Source organism: Amblyomma maculatum, chromosome 1 (assembly GCF_055883805.1).
Source record: "Amblyomma maculatum isolate TAMU_Amacu chromosome 1, ASM5588380v1, whole genome shotgun sequence".
Lineage (NCBI taxonomy): Eukaryota > Metazoa > Arthropoda > Arachnida > Ixodida > Ixodidae > Amblyomma > Amblyomma maculatum.
The window spans coordinates 488,845,379-488,865,363 of NC_139344.1; the positions used below are offsets into that span (position 1 = coordinate 488,845,379).

At 46.4% G+C, this 19,985-nt stretch overlaps 1 protein-coding gene across 2 annotated transcripts in view; it reads right to left on the reverse strand.

Moving 5' to 3' along the window:
* The window catches only part of LOC146210160 (uncharacterized), a 218,211-nt gene extending 209,075 nt beyond the window's left edge, over positions 1–9,136 (reverse strand). For both annotated transcript variants that reach the window (XM_084587484.1, XM_084587483.1), the window contains exon 1: positions 8,987–9,136. In XM_084587484.1, coding sequence (XP_084443610.1) covers positions 8,987–9,102 — 116 coding nt within the window. In that variant the 5' untranslated portion in view covers positions 9,103–9,136. The remainder of the gene's footprint in view (positions 1–8,986) is intronic.
* Positions 9,137–19,985: the final 10,849 nt, after the last annotated feature.

Below are 19,985 nucleotides of genomic sequence, written 5' to 3' on the forward strand. Positions count from 1 at the left end.
AGGTGTTAGGCAAGGAGACACAATCTCCCCAGTACTATTCTCAGCTTGTTTAGAGGAAGTATTCAGAGACTTGGAATGGGAGCAGTTAGGGATAAGGGTAGATGGAGAATACCTCATTAATCTGCGATTTGCTGATGACATTGCCTTGCTAAGTAACTCGGGGGATTAACTGCAAATAATGATTGATGACCTAGACAGGAAAAGTAGAAAGGTAGGCTTAAAATCAATATGCAGAAGACTAAAGTAATGTTGAGCAGCCTCGGGAAGGAACAGGAGTTTACGTTAGGTAGCGAAGCACTAGAGGTAGTAGGCGAATATGTCTACTTAGGCCAGGTAGTAACCACAGATTCGGACCATGAAAAGGAAATAACAAGAAGAATAAGATTGGGATGGAGCGCTTTTGGTAAGCACTCGCAGATTATGACTAGCAGCTTATCGGTATCGGTCAACAGGAAAGTATACATACTTGCATCTTACCTGTACTCACCTATGGGGCTGAAACGTGGAGGCTAACCAAAGGGTTCTACTTAAGTTGAGGACAACCCAGAGGGCTATGGAACGAAAAATGGTAGGGGTAACATTAAGGGATAGGAAGCGTGCAGAGTGGGTCAGAGAAATAACTCAAGTTACTGACATTCTAGTGAGAATTAAGAAGAAGAAATGGGCATGGGCAGGACATGTAGTGCGAAGAGAGGATAACCGATGGTCGCTTAGGGTAACAAACTGGATTCCAAGGGAAGGAAAGCGTAGCAGGGGGCGGCAGAAAGTTAGGTGGGCGGATGAGGTTAAGAAGTTCGCAGAGGTCAAGTGGATGCAGCCAGCACAGAACCGGGTTAATTGGAGAAATATGGGAGAGGCCTCCGCCCTGCAGTGGGTATAGTCAGGCTGATGATGATGATGACACCGTGGCCTGCACCCCTCCCTCGAGTCCCCCCTCGGCGGCGCGATATGTATATCTTCGTCTCAAGAGATGTTTGCAGCACTTTAAAGGCAGTCCCATTGATTGTCACAGTACTCTGTCCCCTTCAGGATCATGGGCTCTATAAGGGGTAATTGTGCTCCTACTATCGCCCCCAATAATTCGGCGGAGGAAAGGCACGTAGGACCACAGTCCTGATTAGACTGTGCACTGCACCCAACTCCTCTGGTAAGATAAAGGACTAAACTTGTTGCCGGAAGTAGTTGAGGAAACCTGAGTGAAGAAGGCTGTTTGAATAGAGCAAAGAATGACCGAAGAGACAGACATACGTTCGAGAAGTTAGTGGTTCGTGCCGGATGCGAAAGTGAAGCGCACATTTTAGTCAACAATATTTACCGTGGTGCACTCATATGTTTCAAAACGGTTGACCGTCGGAACATCATTGTTGAGGCAAAACACCCGCGAAATACAACGCTAAAGCCCCATCGACCAACAAAAGTGCAATTATTTAGTCAATATGTGCCGTTTATCTTTCGTAACTTGACATCACCTTTAATATGGAGACCAGCGAATTCAGTTTTTGAGCAAACAGCCTGAAATATATCAGTGGTCTTTCGCGCCGGGCTAATTTTGCGGAGCTTGAAGTCGCAACAAAAGGCGCAATTGATTCGCCTTATTACTGTTCTGTTTATCATAGCGAAATTCCGCAATGATGTGATCATGGAACATTTTCTACACAGTGTGCAGAAAGTGTTGTCTATGCTTCAAAAATACATCAAAAGAAAGCAATGTTTCTAGGTAAGACCAACTTTGAACAATGAAAACAAAAAAAATACGTGCTCTAGCTCAGATATACTTTCAAGAATTAACAAAACGGCCACAATTTTCAAACTTACTAAATTTGTGTCAGTTTTATGAATTTGACTAGCAGCTATTAATGTGCTATTTTTGCATTTTCACACTTCTTTAGTGTATCATTAGGTTTATTGAATAGCTAATTAAAAATAACTCAAAAATGAGTACCTATACTAATACTTCAGGTAATAGCTGCAGAAGCGGTTTTCTTTTAAGCAGTAGTTTTCGTAAACGACTGGTCAAAAGCAAGCAAGTCAAACAAAAAATATGGCTTTGTGCCTTTTGTTTTTTTGCTCCCTGTGCTCGTAAAAACGCGGATAGTTTTTACCAACGCATATTCCCGCAAAGTTAAAATTGTCTTTACAATGTACTAAACGTCATTCACCTATATTAAGCGGAAGAGCCACAGTGCTCGTTCAAATATACCGAAAAACAGCTGCTGACTGCCGCTAGCATGGTACTCCCGCCTTAACTGCTGCACTTCCGCGGCAAAGTGTCATTCAGTTGTGAGCCACCGGTGCCGAAGCGCAATGCATGCCATCGCAGTGCACTCGCTCGTCTCTAGAATATCAGGGAGCCATACGAAATACCAGGCATTTTAGTGCAATAAGTAGCCCCACGTCCGTCAGTGCAGACGTGGGGCTACTTATTGCTTGTGCCCCATTGTAAAGTTAGAAAGGCCCTGCGACTTTACTCAGCCACAAAATGCCATCACAAAGAGTATTACAATAAAGGGCAAACAGCAGAGACTACAGGATGAGCAGCAGTAGTGCAAAGCGTCTGCTGAACATCCTACCACTGCTTGCATGTGCGGCACGCGGAGGCTAGAACTAGCCACAACTTTGTAATCTTTACTTTATCAAAACGAAAGGGTAGCAGTAAAGAACGGAGCACTTTCCTCTTTATTTCGGCCATCGACAGTGCCACTCGGGCTTTGTTTGGCGAAGAAGTAAGAAGATTAGGATAAATACTGGATCACTGAGATATCAACACGTGCTCCTGCTTTCTGAAGGTTTACAATGTCGAGGGTCAAGACACTACTTTAGAGATCCGCCAGCGGTGCCTCAGTGCTTCCGGCGCTCGAATGCACATTCAGGGCGTGAGAATTGGCAGCAGCGGCTCGTATCGACAAAAGCGAGAAGCAAGGCGTCTCAATATAGCGCTTAGCCTGCGGCTTCTTCGCGTTCGACTGCTTCCAAAGAACAAAGGCCGATGGAAAAGCATCCAATTTAAATTTTCTTGTGGCGCAGCTTTTCATTATCAATGGTTAAAACTTATTGTCTGGTGAATTGACCATAGTCAAAACAAAGCCCCTCTAATCGGTTCTCCATTCGGCATAAAGCATAATGCTATATATTTGACTCAAGTTAACATCACTAAGAAGATTTGAATTTTTCGCTTCCTTTCGTCTCTGCTCCGGGCACGGAGCATTGGTTTTGCATTCCTACAAAAGGAAAATAACTAGGAGAATAGAATAGAGCGCCATCGGCAGGCAATGCTTATTATGACCTACCTGTATCGCTCAAGAGGAAAGTATAGAATAGTTGCATTTTATCGGTACTCACCTATGGGGCTGAAACGTGGAGGCTAATGAACAGGGTTCTACTCATGTTGACGACAACGCACAGAGCCATGAACGAAATACGGTTGGTATAACGCTAACAGATAGGAAAATCTCCAGTTAATGACATTCTAATGGAAATCACGAAGAAATGGACAGTAGCTCGAAGAGCGGATAACCGATGGTCGCTTAGGGTAACAAACTGGAATCCAAGGGAGGGAGAACGTAGCAAAGGGCTACAGAAAATGCGGTCAGAGGATACGGTAAGGACCTTTGCATGAGTCAAGCAGATGCAGCTATCACAGGACTGGCTTAATTAAAGGAGCAATTAGATTAGCAGTTAGTTGTCACGATTATTTTGCGTGTACGGGTATCAAGGCTCCGAGTCCACCAGATGAATTTATAAACTATTTACAGTCATCATACAAAGCACAACATTATCGGAAGGGGAGCCGATAGCTACTGTCTTCACAAAGCGGCGGCCAGGGAGACTCCGCCACGTCCAGGCGAGCAGCACTTCACTCGACGACGCTCATGTATCTTCCCTGACAAGCTAAGCACCTCCTTTTGAGGCCCGGGAATCGTTGGCATTTGTACTTTCCACTCCGCAGGCAGGAGACCAATAGCGAGCGCCCTGGTCGAGGCAGAGAAAAGGGTTTGTGCAATAACGGCTGTGTTTGGGCGAGTTAGATAGACGTGTTAATCCTGAAAAGCGCATAATTTTATGCACTTTTCAGGATCAACGTGTCGGTTTGCCAATAGCATGAATAATCATGAGCGCCGGTTTTTCCTCAGTGCAACGAAGTCATGCGGCGCATCACATTGGCTTGTATAAGGGCGCTCGGCTCCAGTGAGGACCGCTGCGTAACAGGATATAATAGGTATAAAAAAGAAGAACCGAACAAGGGTAAATAGGGTACGCCTCAGGTCGCAGATGAGCCAACGTTTCGACAAGTGGACTTGTCTTCGTCTGGGCATAGCGATCATCACTGGCAGGGGTTTATATACGCTTTTGCTTCCGAAGAAGAAAAGCTGGGGAGGGGAAAGTGGGTGCGAAAGAGTGGGGAGGAGAGGATGGGTGAGAAGAAAGTGGGTCATGAAGTGGAAAAAAAAACATCTTGAGTATGTACTTATCAGCCATGGAACCAGGGATTCTGTAGCCTGCAAAAGAAGTAAAAGCGGCAGTACCAGGAAAAAAAAAAAAGAATCATAGTACTGGGTAGATGTTTAGTGACCACTTAGGCGGGTTTGGTGCAGATACACCTTACAAAGGGAGGGTTTGCGAAGGGCCCTGATAAGGCATATATCTAAGGAGGACAATTCTTAAAACTTTCTGCAAAGGGGGGAGGGGGGGGGAATACAGTCACAGAATAATAAGCGCACAGGGAACCAACACTGACATGAGAAAATAAAAAAACAAAGAGATAGAGAAAAATAATAATGATAATAATAAAAAAAATAATAAAAAAATATGTGAGGACAAATTCAAGCAACAAGTGATAAGGAGGAAATGTGTTTAGAGGAACGTGTAGGGTTATGCTATTGCGGAAGGGAATAGGGTGTACGTGCGTTGTGAATAAACTGTACAATTAAGGCTATGTGAGATTGTTTTTCCGAATAGTTATCATGGAGAGGGAATATACCTAAGGGATTCTAGCGTTCCCTTAGATATATTTATTCCTGCTGGTTCCAATGTTCTAAATTTATGAATTAGATACGCCTCTCTATATTTTCTCTCCCCTGCAGATTTAAAGCCTGACTGGAGAATATGTAATTTAATTTCTTCGAACTTATGGTCTTTCTGATTGAAATGCTGGGAAACTGCTTTCGGGAGGTTTTTGCCTACGTCTGCCCGATGTCCATTGAGCCGCATGTTCATTGGTTGTCCTGTCTCTCCGATGTACTGTTTATGACAAAAGGAGCATTCTAGAAGGTAGATAACGTTTGAAGATGTGCAGTTAAAGCCTGATTTTATGTGAAAAGTGAAATCGCTTGCATTGCTTTTAACCGTGGTGTCTTTTTGTATATGACTGCACGTCTTACATCTAGGTCGAGATCAAGGGTGTGGTTGTATTGGATGCTAGTTGTCGAGTTTAGAATGTACTAGAATATCTCTGAGGTTCGCGTTACGTTTGTAAGTCAATCTTGGTGCCTCCGGAAATATTTTTTTGAGGCGTTCATTACACGTTAGCATGGAATGGTATTTCCGCAGAATATTGTTTATGTTTGGAAAGGCATTGGAGTATTTAGTTACAAAAGAAGGCTGTCGTTCGGTGTTGGCCTTTGGTCGTTTCGTGTGCTCACGATGTGCTCACGAAACGACCCGCTATGCCCAGACGAAGACAAGTCCACTTGTCGAAACGTTGGCTCATCTGTGACTTGAGGCGTACCCTATTTACCCTTGTTCGGTTCTTCTTTTTTATACCGTGCAAACCATCTTCTTCCTTTCGTTCTACCAGGATATACTAGGGTTAATTATGAGGCGACTAAATTTTTATAGAGAATTGTCACGTCGCATATTCTTCAGTTTTCGTTAACGCCATGGGTTATTTATCAATCATATTTCAGGGTTGGCGAGAGAGGCGGAAACAGTGACTTTTGCCGACCTTGAGTTATTTTTAGGGCGCGAAGTCATCAGACCGAGGTCGTCGTTCCGCACGTAAGCGAAATTTTGTTTGCGGAACTACAGTCATTGCTTTTTTAAATACGGCGGCACATTAAAAACATCCAAATAGCCTAAATTCAGATTAACGAACCAGTGAGATAAACATCGAAGCTTTTGAAGCGTGGGCTACATGCAGATCGTACGCGTTAATTTTAAGTAAACGCAGCGGAGACATTTTACAGAGCGTGTGTGTGGCGCGAGATAAAAGTGATGAATCGCTGGCCTGCTAGAAGGAATGTATTTCACGCGTGCTACACTCGAAAGAGCTACAACAATCTACATAAAGCACGAAAGGGGCGCGAAACGTGCTGTTCGTGTTGGTGGTACGCATGCTCTTTTGCACCGCTGGCGAGGAGGTAGCAACAAAACAAGCAAGCAAAACGTGCGCGAGAACACTTGAGAGCGTTCAGTCAATGGGAGGGTTGAGCGCCGTGGAAAGCGCCGGGAAGGCATGAGGCAGGTGTCAGAAATTCTCATTGCCTTAAGTTTATTGTGGCGTTTTATCGTCATACCAGATATACACCTGTCATATCATCATCATCCTCCTCAGCCTGACTATACCCACTGCAGGGCGAAGGTCTCCTCATATTCCTCCAATTAAACCGGCCCTATGCGAGCTGCATCGACTTGACCCCTGCGAACTTCTTAACCTCATCCGCCCACCTGATTTTCTGCCTACCCCTGCTATGCTTTCCTTCCCTTGGAATCCAGTTTGTTGTCCTAAGCGACCACCGATTATCCTTTTTTCGTGATACATGTCCTGTCCATGCCCATTTCTTTCTCTTGATTTCCATTAGAATGTCAGTGACTTGAGTTATTTCTCTGACCCACTCTTCACGTTTCCTATCTCTTCACGTTATCCCCACCATTTTTTTCCATAGTCTCTGCGTTGTCCTCAACTTAAGTAGAACACCCTTTGTTAGGTTCCACATTTCAGCCCCATATGTAAGTACAGGTAAGATGCACCTGTCCGATATGTAGACCAAAGGTCACTATTTTGAGCGATGTAGTTTCATCGGAAAGATTTATGGGAATCAGATGGTTTGGTTTGGTTTGGGGGATTTAACGTCCGAAAGCGACTTAGGCTATCAGAGACGATGATGGGAATGGGAAATATGAGTGAAATTACCGACTTCCGTCATTAGAAATATCACTTCATGCGCACCTACTAACATTGCTGCACTATAGCCGCGTACGCAGCAGTTGGCAGAGTGTATATTTATCTTTCAGGTGGTAGCTCAGCTAAAAACGTAACGTTAAAACAAGACTAGAGATACGAGGACAGGACAGAGCTACCTACGTTTCAGATAATACCTACTTTGCGAAACTCCAAAAAGAAACGCGCAGAATACTCGCACGAACATAGTCTAAAAGGAGAGTGCGCCTCTCCGGAGTGGCATCCCGTCTTTATAGTGTTACGAAGAAGATCGGCAGTGGCGCGAGAGGAGCCCTCGCCCTAAGCCAGCCGTTAAATCATCCTTCGCCGTGTCACAAGGTTGTGCCGTTCTTTTGGTTGTCGCCACGTTTTGTTGGAGGTACGGCGTACATCATCCCCATCCTCGCCTTGGAGCATTGGCGCCATCCTTTCGCCGGGACCATCAACCGAGAGCCCTGGGATAACGCCGCGTAGCTTCGCTCCAGCCCTTCCTGCCCAGACCGACCAACTACCGCCACCCAGCCCGCAGCTCAGATCTGAAGACCAAGTGCACGCATGAACTGACCAGAGACAGGACAAGAGCAAAGACCCGACGGACCCGAAGACGCGAAAGACAAGAACACGCAACGTCCGCCCCGCCCAGCCGCCCAACACGACTTCCAGCCATCAGTTCCATGGATGCTTCAGTGCTTATGGCTGAAAAGCTCCAGGGAAGGCGGATCACCCAAATGTCATCATGGTGGCAAGCGCATCATTCTCTTGTATCTTTTCTTGAACATCTACACTGTCACGTCAGTATCGACTTCAACGAAGCGATCGTGACGATCGCTCGCTGGGCCCGAGGAGTGTTGCGAAGATCGTAAGTGGCACGAGAGGAGCCCTCGCGCTAAGCTAGCCAATAAATCATCATTCACCATGTCACCACGTTGTGCCGTTCTCTTGCTAGTCGCCATGTAATAACAGCATTAAAACACGTAACGTATGAATTTCCAGTTAGACTCCTTCTAGTTCCACCAACCTTCCTTTTCTTAATCTTTGTGTTTATTTGCTTCTGCTCCGACATGGTCCTACAATTTCCACGGCCTTCTCATGAATCTTCTGATATTATTTTTCTAACTTCGCTTTAGATGACTTTTCCAAATTGACAGGCCTTTTTTGCTCTCTCTCCCTTGAGCCCTGCCCAAGGATGCAGGATCGAATCCCATCCATAGCGGTAGCTTTTCGGTGAACGCGAAAGCAAGGCGCCCGTGTGCTGTGCGATGCCACTCCACGCTAAAAAGCCCTAGGTAATCGAAATTTCTGGAGCCCTCCGCAACGTCGTATCTGATAGCCTGAGTCGCTCTGGGATGTTAAACCACCAAATGAGACCTTTCCCTTCATTTCACTTGGTGTCATTGTCTCCTTCCTCTTATTATTTCTTCCATTTTATCCTTTACGTATTTGGCGGGGCCGTCCAAGATTTTGCATGCTACCTTGACCTATACCAAACATGACGCATTTTCTATAAACATAGCCTTTCAAGTTCACTTTCGCAATCGGTCCCACAACGCGGATGTGGCTGTGCTTAGCTGGCCTGCATTTTTGTCGGCGTTTTGCAGGCGCAGTTTTTCAACGCGCCACCTGCTGCAGAAGTGGGCAACGTGTTCTCAAGTTCAGGTTTCCCATTCTATCAGCGATAAATACCACAGCCGCCTCCACCAAACCGGGACGAAGGGCCTAATAATCAACCGCTGTTTGCCGAAACACTGACCTTCCATCTGCCTTCTGTATACAATCTACAGCCTTGGCGAATCACCTTCGTTGCATCCAGTGGGAACATGTGTCGCTCACCTGGGGCGCTCCTCGGGGCTCCGCGTTGGCCGGCTCGCTATCCAGGCCGCCAGTTTTGACAGCCCCTGCCTCTCCGCCAGGGCAGCCGCTGCGTGTGCCAGGGAAGCGGTGCGCATCTCGCAAGACAGCTCCGCAGCCAACCGCGATTGTTTATGCTCCAGGGAAGCCTACGAATTGCAAGAAACTCATGTACATTATGCGACGCCGCTACTGTGTTCTGAGTACCACGCTGCCCAGATGTTAGTTTAACCGTATGAATTCCCAAGTAGCACAAAGTGGGCTATGACGTGGGGGCCCGCGTTGGGCCCGTGAGGGCAGCCCATACGGGCCCCATTCGGGATTTTCAACACGTACCCAAAGGGGCACCGCGTGGGCTGCCCAATTTCGCCGCGATCGGTCCCAAACTGTATCCGTGTGGGCAGCCCGAATGGGGCTGCCAGCATTCAGCCCAAATAGGGCTGCCAGCATTCAGCCCAGGTAGACGAATGGGGGCAGCACACCAGAACCATTAATGGGTCCCACGTTTGTGCAGGCAGTGACATCCCATTGATCAAGGTTTTAATTTTTAAGTCGATTAATCCCTCCAATACCTGAATTGTACAGGCGCGTGATTTGCGAAAGCCAGTCCGTTTCGGGCTGACCCACGTGCTGCCCTCATGGGTTGAAACAGGCCTTTTCAGGGCTGCCCAAGTTACAATAATCAAGTGTGAAACATTAAGCACTATTTTTTTTGCTTGTATGCTACACTCAGTAACATGAGAGAAATTTATTCCCAACACTACAATAATGTGGGCTGGCCCGTCTGAATATTTATTTCGGTTCTGCGTGCAGAATAGTAATGCCGTAGGAAACATTTGGAGGTCGTTCAATACATACTCGTAAAGCGGAACAGTTACTGTTGCATATTTTCTGCCGATACTGCATAATTAACGTAGTTTGTAGAGTAAACATAGTCTTTATTCATTGCATAGATGTGCTTAGGACAGTTAAGTGAAACCTCCAGAAGAGGCAATTAGTGGCCGGTATAACATGATTTACATAAATAAAATGCTGCCTTAAAGATAGGGTGGAGACGTTTCAGAGCGGTATGCCCGCCTACGGCCAATTTGGGGCCCACTGTGGCCTTTCATGGGCCGCCCCAATTGGGCTGACCTTATTTTTACCATATGGACTACGAATATATGTTGCATTTTCCCGCAAGTACCCCAAGAAATATCCGTGTGGGCAGCGTGGTGGTGTGATCGCTTTTCAGCCCGGCCGCAAACCATGTGGGACCTATTCTGTTTTTGCGTGGGCAGCCCCAATCGGACTAGCCCGTCATCTATTTGCTTTAGGCCCAGATTTGCATCGCATCTGCCCTAAATTGCCCCACAAGAGACCGATGCGGGCAGAAGCGGGAAGGAGAACTTGCCTGCCCCGCTAACGGCCATGCGGAAATTATCTAGATTTTTGGTGGGCAGCCCTATTTGGGGCAGCCCAGGAATTTTCTGCATGAATTCTACATTTTCGTCTGACCTTCCCTCAAGTACCCACAAGGGTCCCATGTAGGCAATGTGCGGGCATACCCGTATTTAGCCCCGCCGCGGCCATGCGGGACCTATTCGGCTTTTGAGTGGGCAGCCCCAATCAGATTAGCCCAGGCTTTTCCTACACAGAGCCCACATTTTACTTGCATCGGCCCTAAAATTTCCCAAGCGGGAGCCTTGAGGGCCAGATGTGGGAATATGTAATCAGTTAGCCCTTTCCGCGCCTATATGATGCCCAGATGGAAAAAGCAGGGGCAAGCCCAATTTGGACTTGCCCGCTTGATCCCTAAAGGGGGCCCTCATGGGTGTTATTGTGGTTACCCAAGCCCAACTTGCCCATACGGGCCCCAGGTGGGCCACGTAATGTGTGCTACTTGGGTTGTTTATGTTTTCAATATGTGATTAGGTGTGCAACCGTTTTCATTACAATAGTGCCTGTAATAAATTCACGTTTCGTTCACCCCATCTCACTGATGCGAAGTACTGTATAAATTTTGCAACTGCTCAATATATATTTCTTTACAATAATCATAATAGGAGGTCCCATCCACAATCCTTGACTTTGGAACCTCCTTCTGTATTCGTGTTTTGTTAATCTTTTACGTACAATGAACGAAACTTGAAACTTCAATTGGTTTTTAAAAAGCATCAAGAACGTATCGTAACGAGCGTAATTGAAACGTAAACGCTTTTCCAACAAAACATGAAGACCCAGATTAGTTTGAAATTTCAAACCGGTGCAAATTAAGAGCTATTCAATATTTGATTAAGGAATACAAATTTTTAGAAAACAGTGCGCAAAGCTGTCAGTGAATTAGCGCAAGTTCTGCTTTTCTAAAGTATTACGCTGCTTCGCATCTTACTGAGGAGTTGAAGAAAGAGGGAGACGCACGCAGACCGATCTGGGCTCTGAGGCTCCTGCAACCAGCTTTTATTTGTAAAGCCTTCAACTTTATCAAAGCATTTTAGATATTGCTCCAGGCGGCCATATATGAACAACGTGTCTTGCGGGAACGGTGGTTAGCCGCCGCCAATTTGGCGACAATGTAATTGACGTCATCCAGTAGGCCATACATTACGGAGGGGCGATCGTACTTATACAGAAACTACTCGTACACTTGCGAGCAGGCGTGCAAAGCTCCAGCAGTGCAAATCACTCGACGATGACGCAGGTGGTAGTAGTTTTCGCGCGGCTTTGAGAGGACATTGTGCGTAAGCGGACTGTACGACGAGCTACTTCGGCACAACGTAGTATCTGGGCAACCAACGCGCTGCCGTTTGGGGAAAACGAGAAGATGGTATCGAGGCAAACACGGGGAGTTCTGGCGTACAGAAAATAGAAGGCAGAATACCTGCAACCTCATGATTTGCCGTGTTGTTAGCGTACATACGGTGGAACTGCGTCCCAGTTGCGATGGTCAGACCGGGGGGGGGGGGGGGGGGATACATGGACAACATGGTTGTCAGGGTGCTGTTGGTGCTCTCGTTGAGACCGTTGGTCTGCGGGTGATGCGGGGGATTGGTTTCAAGTGTCTGTAGTCTGATTCACAAAGGCGGAGCACTTCTTCCACGACATCAATCAGCAGTAAATTGCCGTCAACGATCACGTATTATATATAACACAGGGTGCACCGCGGCAAAGAATACCAGTGTGTATAATATACAAAAAAACGTATGCAGCCTTTGCAGTAACGCGAGCAGCGGTCTCGGCGTAGTCTACGCAGAAGATAACCCAGCAGGGGCCCTATAAAGTATTTGGAAAGGGCTAAGCACGTCAATTCCAACCTTTTCAAACGAAGAAGTTGGTGGTCTGATGGACTGCAAAATGCCAACAGGCGCGCCGTAGGTCGTTGGCATAGTTGCAACGACTTCTTAGTCGTCTTATATACTTGTGGCTAATAAAAACTCTGGCGAATTCGGTGCAGGGTACGAGAGAGCCTAGATGTCCAGATATGATGTAATCTTGTATACCATGCAATGCTTGCGCGTGGAGACTTTTCGAGACGACCTAAAGCAGGCAGTACCGTCGACTGAGTAGTTCTTGAACAAAATACCATCTATGATGGTAAATAGCGTTGAATCTTCTCCTCCTTCTGTCTGCCCTACAAGAGGCTGCAGTGACCGGTCCCTGCGCTGCTCTAGCCTAAAGGTTGCTGTACTAGAAAATTCGGAAAAGGCGACGCTAAACACCCTTCGAAGCCGTCTTCATTTTTAACTGAAGTCAGCAATAGGTGGCGTGACAAGCTGTCTGCATCCCTGTGATGCCGCCCACTTTTGTACGGGACATCAAAGTTATAATCTTGTAGACGTAATGGCCACCGCGCCAGACGACCAGATGGATAGCGAATTCCGATGAGCCAGGATAGAGAATGGTCGGTCCAGTGGCGTACGTTTCGGTACGGTCGGAGCTTGTGCACAGCGAACACAGCTGCGAGGCACTCCAATTCGGTGACTTTGTAGTTGCGTTTACAACTTGTTACCTTGCGGCTGGCGTAGACAACGACGTTCTCAGCCCCACAATGCAACTGGACAAGCACCGCCCCAAGACCAACACCACTGGCGTCAGTGTGAATCTCCGTCACAGCTGAACAATCTAAATGGCACAGGAATTGTGCTGAGGTTAGCGAAGACTGGAACAGCTTGTTGTTCCGAGACAACTACGAAAAACTGCGCTTAATCGTGCGCAGTTTCTCGTAGTTGTCTCGGAATAAGCTGTTCCAGTTCTTTCTATCACGGCATCTGGTGCTTCCGGTACAAGATCCCGTTGTTGAGGAAATATTGCATTTCATGCGCTCTGCTCACAACCGTAGTGCCGACGGCCGCGAATTATGGACGTACCAAATCGTCATTGCGCTGAAACACTTACAGCAGACTGCAGTTGATGGTTGTAGCAGATGTCGTTACCAATGGTAAATTGGATACTTGATGCTTTACATCTGCTTTCTTTATTACTGTGTCGGTCTCGGGGCTCCCTTAGTTCATATATTTCGGCAATAATTATTAACGGGCATGCTCCCTGACGATTGAAAATAGGAAAAGTGGTACCAGTTTACAAAAGTGGCAATAAACATTCCCGCGAAAACTACTGCCCATTTCACTAGCATGCATCTGCTGCAAGATGCTTGAGCACATTATTGCATATAATATTTATGGTCACCTAGAATCTAATAATTTCTTCTTTTCCGATCACAACGGCTTTAGGAAAGGCTTTTCCTGCGAGTGACAGCTTTTCGAATTCACTACTGACCTTCAACCAATATTAACTGCAACTTACAAACTGACTGCGCCTTTTTTGGCTTCTCAAAAGCATTTGATCGCGTAGCACACTGCCGTCTAATTTCGAAGCTTTCTGCTCTCAGCTTAGACTCATAAATTCGCAACTTCCTTTCTAATCGCCAGCAATTAGTTGTTAATATTTCCTCCTTTCTTCTCTCTGATGTTACGTCGGGTGTACCGCAAGGAAGCGTCCTTGGTCCGTTACTCTTCTTAATTTATATTAACGACTTAGCGAACATTTCATCTAAATTGCGAATATTTGCTGATGACTGTATTATATATCGAGTAATAAAAAGTACTGGCGACTACAGTGCATTTCAATGTGACTTTAATATCATAACCAATTGGTGTAACACATGGCTTATGGCCTTGAATGTCTCCAAGTGTAACATAATCTCTTTTACTCGAAAGCCAGCTACTTCTCACTTTCCTTACGCCATCAGTAACAACATATTGGCGCGGGAATATGAACATAAATACTTAAGCGTTCACCTAACACCAAATCTCTCGTGGGCTAATCACATAATTACCATTTCAGCTAATGCTTCCCGGTCATTAGGCGTTCTGCGCAGCAACTTACGTAGTGATCCTTCTAGTGTACGTAAACAAGCCTATTTCACATTTGTTAGAGCTCAACTAGATTACGCCTCTTCCATTTGGTCTCCCCATCAGAAATATATGCTAGAATCAATCTAAAACAGGGCCAGTTGTTTCATTACACGAAATTACAGTTATCATTCAAGCGTAACATAAATAAAGCTGGAACTTTCACTCCCTCCGTTAAGACTGCCTCGTATCTCTATTTCACAACTCAGTTTCCATGCAACTCATTCACCGTTATCGCACCTGCAACGACCCTCTCGTCAACCAGATTCCACACTAACTACAGTTTTACACGCATTTATAGCAGTACTCATGCATATAACCTTTCTGCGCTCCAACGTTTTATACGCCTGTGGAATGACCTTCCAAATCACATCGCCTCAGCGAATTGTGAAATTTTCCATGATCATTTATTGAAACATTTTATCGACAATTGCACTTAGGACGTTCCCATCAGTATCAAGAAGTCATGACTGTTTCAGTTTACTTTTCCCTGTCTTATCACATGTGGTTGCCATGTGTTACTATTTCTGCTTCACCATCTGTAAGATATGCAAGTGTTTTTCTGCCAGGCTACTTTTTAGGTATGTTTTCTTATTTAATTATTTTGTCCGTGTAGGGTTTTCTTGCGTGGTTGCTATATTTGAAATGATTGCTTAATATTTTTGTATTTAACACTGCTCATATTGCTGCGGATTTTGCTGCTTTTTTAGGCACTGTTATATGACCATGACGCTGTTAACATTCTGCATACATTATGTCAGAAGATTTGGACAACCCTGCAGTGGCCACAGGATTGGAGGCGGTCAGTTTACATCCCCATTCCAAAGAAAGGCAGTGCCAAAGATTGTTCCAACTACCGCACGATCGCGCTTATTTCGCATGCTAGCAAGGTGATGTTGAAAATCCTCCAAGGAAGGCTGCAGCAGTATGTGGATCGGGAGCTTCCGGACGTGCAAGCTGGGGTTCGCAAGGGCAGAGGAACTAGAGACCAAATTGCCAACCTTCGCTGGATCATGGAAAAAGCAAGAGAGTTTCAGAAACCCATCTACTTCCGCTTTATTGATTATGCGAAAGCGTTTGACTGCGTAGATCACAGCAGATTGTGGCAAGCTCTCCAAGAGATGGGAGTTCCAATTCACCTCATCTGTCTCCTCAGGAACCTGTATGAAGGACAAGAGGCCACAGTCAGAACTTGGCATGGTTTTACTGACTGGTTTCCGATTGAGAAAGGAGTGAGGCAAGGCTGCAGACTGTCGCCCTGCCTATTTAACCTGTATGCAGAGTGCATCATGAGGAAGGCCGGTCTGGACGAGTCTTCAGCTGGAGTGAAGATTGCTGGAAAACGTATCAGCAACCTTAGATATGCGGATGATACCACTTTAATGGCAGAAAGTGAAGTGGAACTCAAGAGACTTCTGATGCGCGTACAAGAAGAGAGGGAGAAGTTTGGGCTTAAACTGAACATTAAAAAGACAAAGATCATGGCATCTTGCCCTATCAAGTCCTGGAGCATCAATGGACAAGAAGTGGAAGCTGTGACAGATTTTCTCTTCTTGGGCTCCAAGATTACCTCGGAAGGAGGCTGCAGCCATCAAATTAGGAGACGCCTGCTTCTGGGAACGAGAGCGATGGTTAGCCTTGACCGCCTAGTAAAGAGCAGAGACCAACCAACCAAGTTCCGTATAACTCGTGCTATGGTCTCTCCAGTTGTGATGTATGGATGCGAGAGTTGGACTGTGAAAAAGGCTGACCGCCGAAGAATTGACGCGTTTCAATTGCCGTGCTGGCGAAGACTCTTAAGAGTTCATTGGACTGCCAGAAGGTCAAATCAGTCGATATTGTCGACCATAAACCCTGACTGCTCATTGGAGGGTCAAATTCTAAAGTTAAAGCTCAGCTACTTTGGTCATCTGATGAGAAGAGAGGAGTCGCTGGAGAAAGATTTGATGTTGGGAAAGGTTGAGGGTCGCCGGAGAAGGGGTAGGCAGCGAACGCGATGGTTAGATGACATCCTCGAGGCACTCAGATGAAGTTATGTGATGTTAGGAAGATAGACCGGAAAGCGTGGCGTGACGTGGTCCATAGGGTCACGAAGAGTCGGACACGACTGAACTGAACTGAACTATATGTATGTATATCTCTTCTGTATCCCCCTTACACAATGCCTCCCTGGAGGCCCGGAGGGTATTGTAAATAAATAAAGAACATGAAGGAATTTTGGCTGGACTTATCAAGGTGCGATGAAAAAGACTGACCGCATACTGGCTGAGTTAGATACGAGACGGTTTGTCAAGTCGTGCGACGTTTGTCAAGGGACGCTGCCTCGACACCTCTTTGGCAGAGCTTCCTTAGGTACCACCCCTATTATTGAAACCCCGTTCACGCAGTTGCTGTAGACATTATTGTACACTGTCTCCCACATCCGAGGATTTCTCTACAAGATACCTGGATGCCATCGCCTTGCGTTTCATTGAAGCGATACAGGCTGCCGAAGGACTACTAAAAACGTTTTCCGGAGTTAGGATTCCTCGTGAAATTGTCAGCGATCGTGGCTCTTAGTTCGTGTCGGCAGTCATGAAAGTATTTAGCCGTCTACTTTCAGCAAAACAGCTGCCGACGACACCCTATCACCCTATGGCGAACGGCTTGGTGGAACGTTTTAACGGCATACTGAAATGCACGATAGGCCGCATGTGCCAAGAGCAGGGAACTACCGCGAAGCAGCTTCTCACCATTTCAACTTTTATATGGAAGACATGTGCGAGGTCCGATGAGCGTGCTGAGAAATTTGCGGACGAACAGCCACCGGGATGAAGAAACCAAATCGACCTACCAATACACGATATAGCTTAGATAGCGCTTATAGAACCCCTGTGTTCTGGCCAGAGAGGAGTGGAAGAAAGCCAACCAGCTGCAGAAAGCATATTATGACAAGAGAGATAGGAAGCGAGAGCTGGCCGCAGGTGATAAAGTTCTTCTTTTGCAAACTTATTCCAACAAACTCAATCTTTGGTGGAAGGAACCGTTTGAGGTATTGGAGAGACGGAATGACGTAGACTATGTTGTTTACCTGGGTCATAGAGTCACCCTTTTTCACATTAACATGTTGAAAAATATAGGAACGAGCGACCTTTGCGTCGAAGCTATGGCACCTGCTACAGAAGAGGAGGTAAAAGACGTCAGAAAGAAGGCTCCACATCCAGAAGCAACTGCTGTTCCACAATTATCGGCAGCTTCCACCGCCTGGAGGATGATGATGATGAATTGAAAGATGAAAGAACATTCACTGAGAATGTTTCATACCCAATGCTGCACCAAACTCAAAATTTGACGGATATCAGAATTTGGGCTGAACTCACAGAAAAACAGCGCCAGGAAGCCGGAGGAATGTTATATAGATTCAAATATATTTTCTCGGATCAACCTGGCCAAAAGAACTCCTTGCAGCTTGAAATCAAGCTTACGGCTAATTCTATCCAAGTTTGACCGTTTCCCATCATATTTGACCTAAAGATGGCCGTTGAAAAAGAGATACAGCATACGCTGCGTCTGAGAGTTATTGAGCACTATACGTCACCGTATCACTCACCCATTTTCGTAGTCAAAAAGAATGGCACGAGTCGTTTGTTCTTTGATTTCTGGCAACTAAACAAGATTGTCATGCAAGTACTTCTCCAAGTTTGATTTTGCAAAGTGGTACTGGCAAGTACCCATAGCGCCGGAGTCAAAAGAAGCCACAGCTTTCTCCTGTGACAATCCGTTCGGAATTAAGATTGCCCCGGCGGTTTTCAACCGATTAATGAGGAAGGTCATTGGAGGTGTCCCTCACGTACACCACTACTTCGACGATGTTTTTCTGCCGACTGAGACCTGGGAGGAACACGTCGAGACCCTCGACCTGTTGTTCTACAGGGTGACAGATGCCAGGCTCGCAATGAAACCACCTAAGAAAAGCGAAGTTTGGTCCCCGACAAAGTGTTTGTCAGGCCATTTGTTGGGCGTGGAATACTGTAATCTTTTAAAGACACACTGGACAAGATCCAAGCGGCCAACACACATCAAACCAAAAAAGAAACCCAAGCGTTTCAAGGCATCACTGTTTACTACAAAGACTATACCGTGGTATACGCAGAAGTGTCGTTTCCTCCCATAGAGTTAACCAAGAAAGGAGCTCCTAACAAGCTTGACTGGCATATCAAGCACCAAGCAGCTTGTGATACACTCAAGGCACTTCTTTTAAAACAGCCCATATCAATGTCCCTTGATTTGAGTACAAAGTTTGTCTTGCGCACATGCGCATCAAAAAGTATTGGGGCCGTGATGCTGCAAGAACGTAACGGACTGCTCCCCCAGTCTCTTACGCGAGTAGGAAGTTGTTGCCGCGGGAGATGGCGTATTCCACCATTGAACGTGAAGTTTTAGCGATTGTCTGGGCCGTTCAGATGTTCTATGGTCAGCCATTCATCCTCCAGTGTGACACCTTCCGCTTGCTAACATCAACTCCGCAAAGTTACTCAACAGCCGTGTACTGCGGTGGAGCCTTGTACTGCTGGACTATGACTTCCACGTTTAGTACATAAGAGGGACTCCAAGTGTTGGATCGGATTACATGATCCGCGCGGATTTTGGGTATGAAAGCGGTCCTGATTAGGCTCTTGTCTACTGCAGTCAAGTGCATCTTCACAGCTGGTCTTTTCGTGTTGCTCCGTGTGCGGTTTCGTGTTTCCCGTCAAATGTGTGCAAGGTTCCCGCCCAAATGTTTGACCAACTCTGTGACTATTGTGTGTATCTGAATAGTGTTCATGTTGTGTTGTGCTCTGATGTTGTGCAACTGAGAGACTGTTCACAATTTGTGTGCCTCCAAATGTAGTGCGCGTAAAACTTGCTAGAAGACGGGGTAGGTGTCGTGGTAACGCGGCTGCAGCGGCAGGTGTGGCGATGAAGACGACGTGGTGGGCACGCGGTGGTGTGCGCGTGGTAGCATGCGCGTGGTGGCGTTAGCGTGATGAATGCTACAGTTCGAAAGCCGCGAGTGTTGCCTGAGTAGTGTGTGCAGCGATGTGACGGCTTCGGTCCACCATCTCACTGTTCAACGCGTCAGCTCCGACGACGTGACGACTTCGGTTCACCGCCGGCCCGCACGCTCTTTCGACTGTGTCACCTGTGGACACTGGCAAGCGGTGATCCGGACCAGCGTCTTCAATAGTTCTCAGCGCTAACTTCGATTCGTGAGTGGCACGAGACACTGTGAACACGTCTATGCACTAGGCACTAGTCAGCTGTACTCTCTAGTGTCTCACATTGGCCATTCCTCGCGTCGCAACTGGAATGGTCCCTAGTCTGCCCTTGTCCCTAAATTAAGCAGGTGGCGCCCTCATATAAAAGTGTCGGCAAGAGTGTGTTCAGTGTTGTCTTGTTTGACGGATGCGGCAAACCACCACAATCACAGATCTTTTCTGCAGTGTTCCCGGGGATCAGGTCCTCGAAAGTGTAGAAATGTGAATCGATGAAGCCGATTGCACCAAGTTCATGAACGGATGCGGAATCCGGATGAAAGATAAGGTTTCCTCTCTTTGCTTACGACATACCTC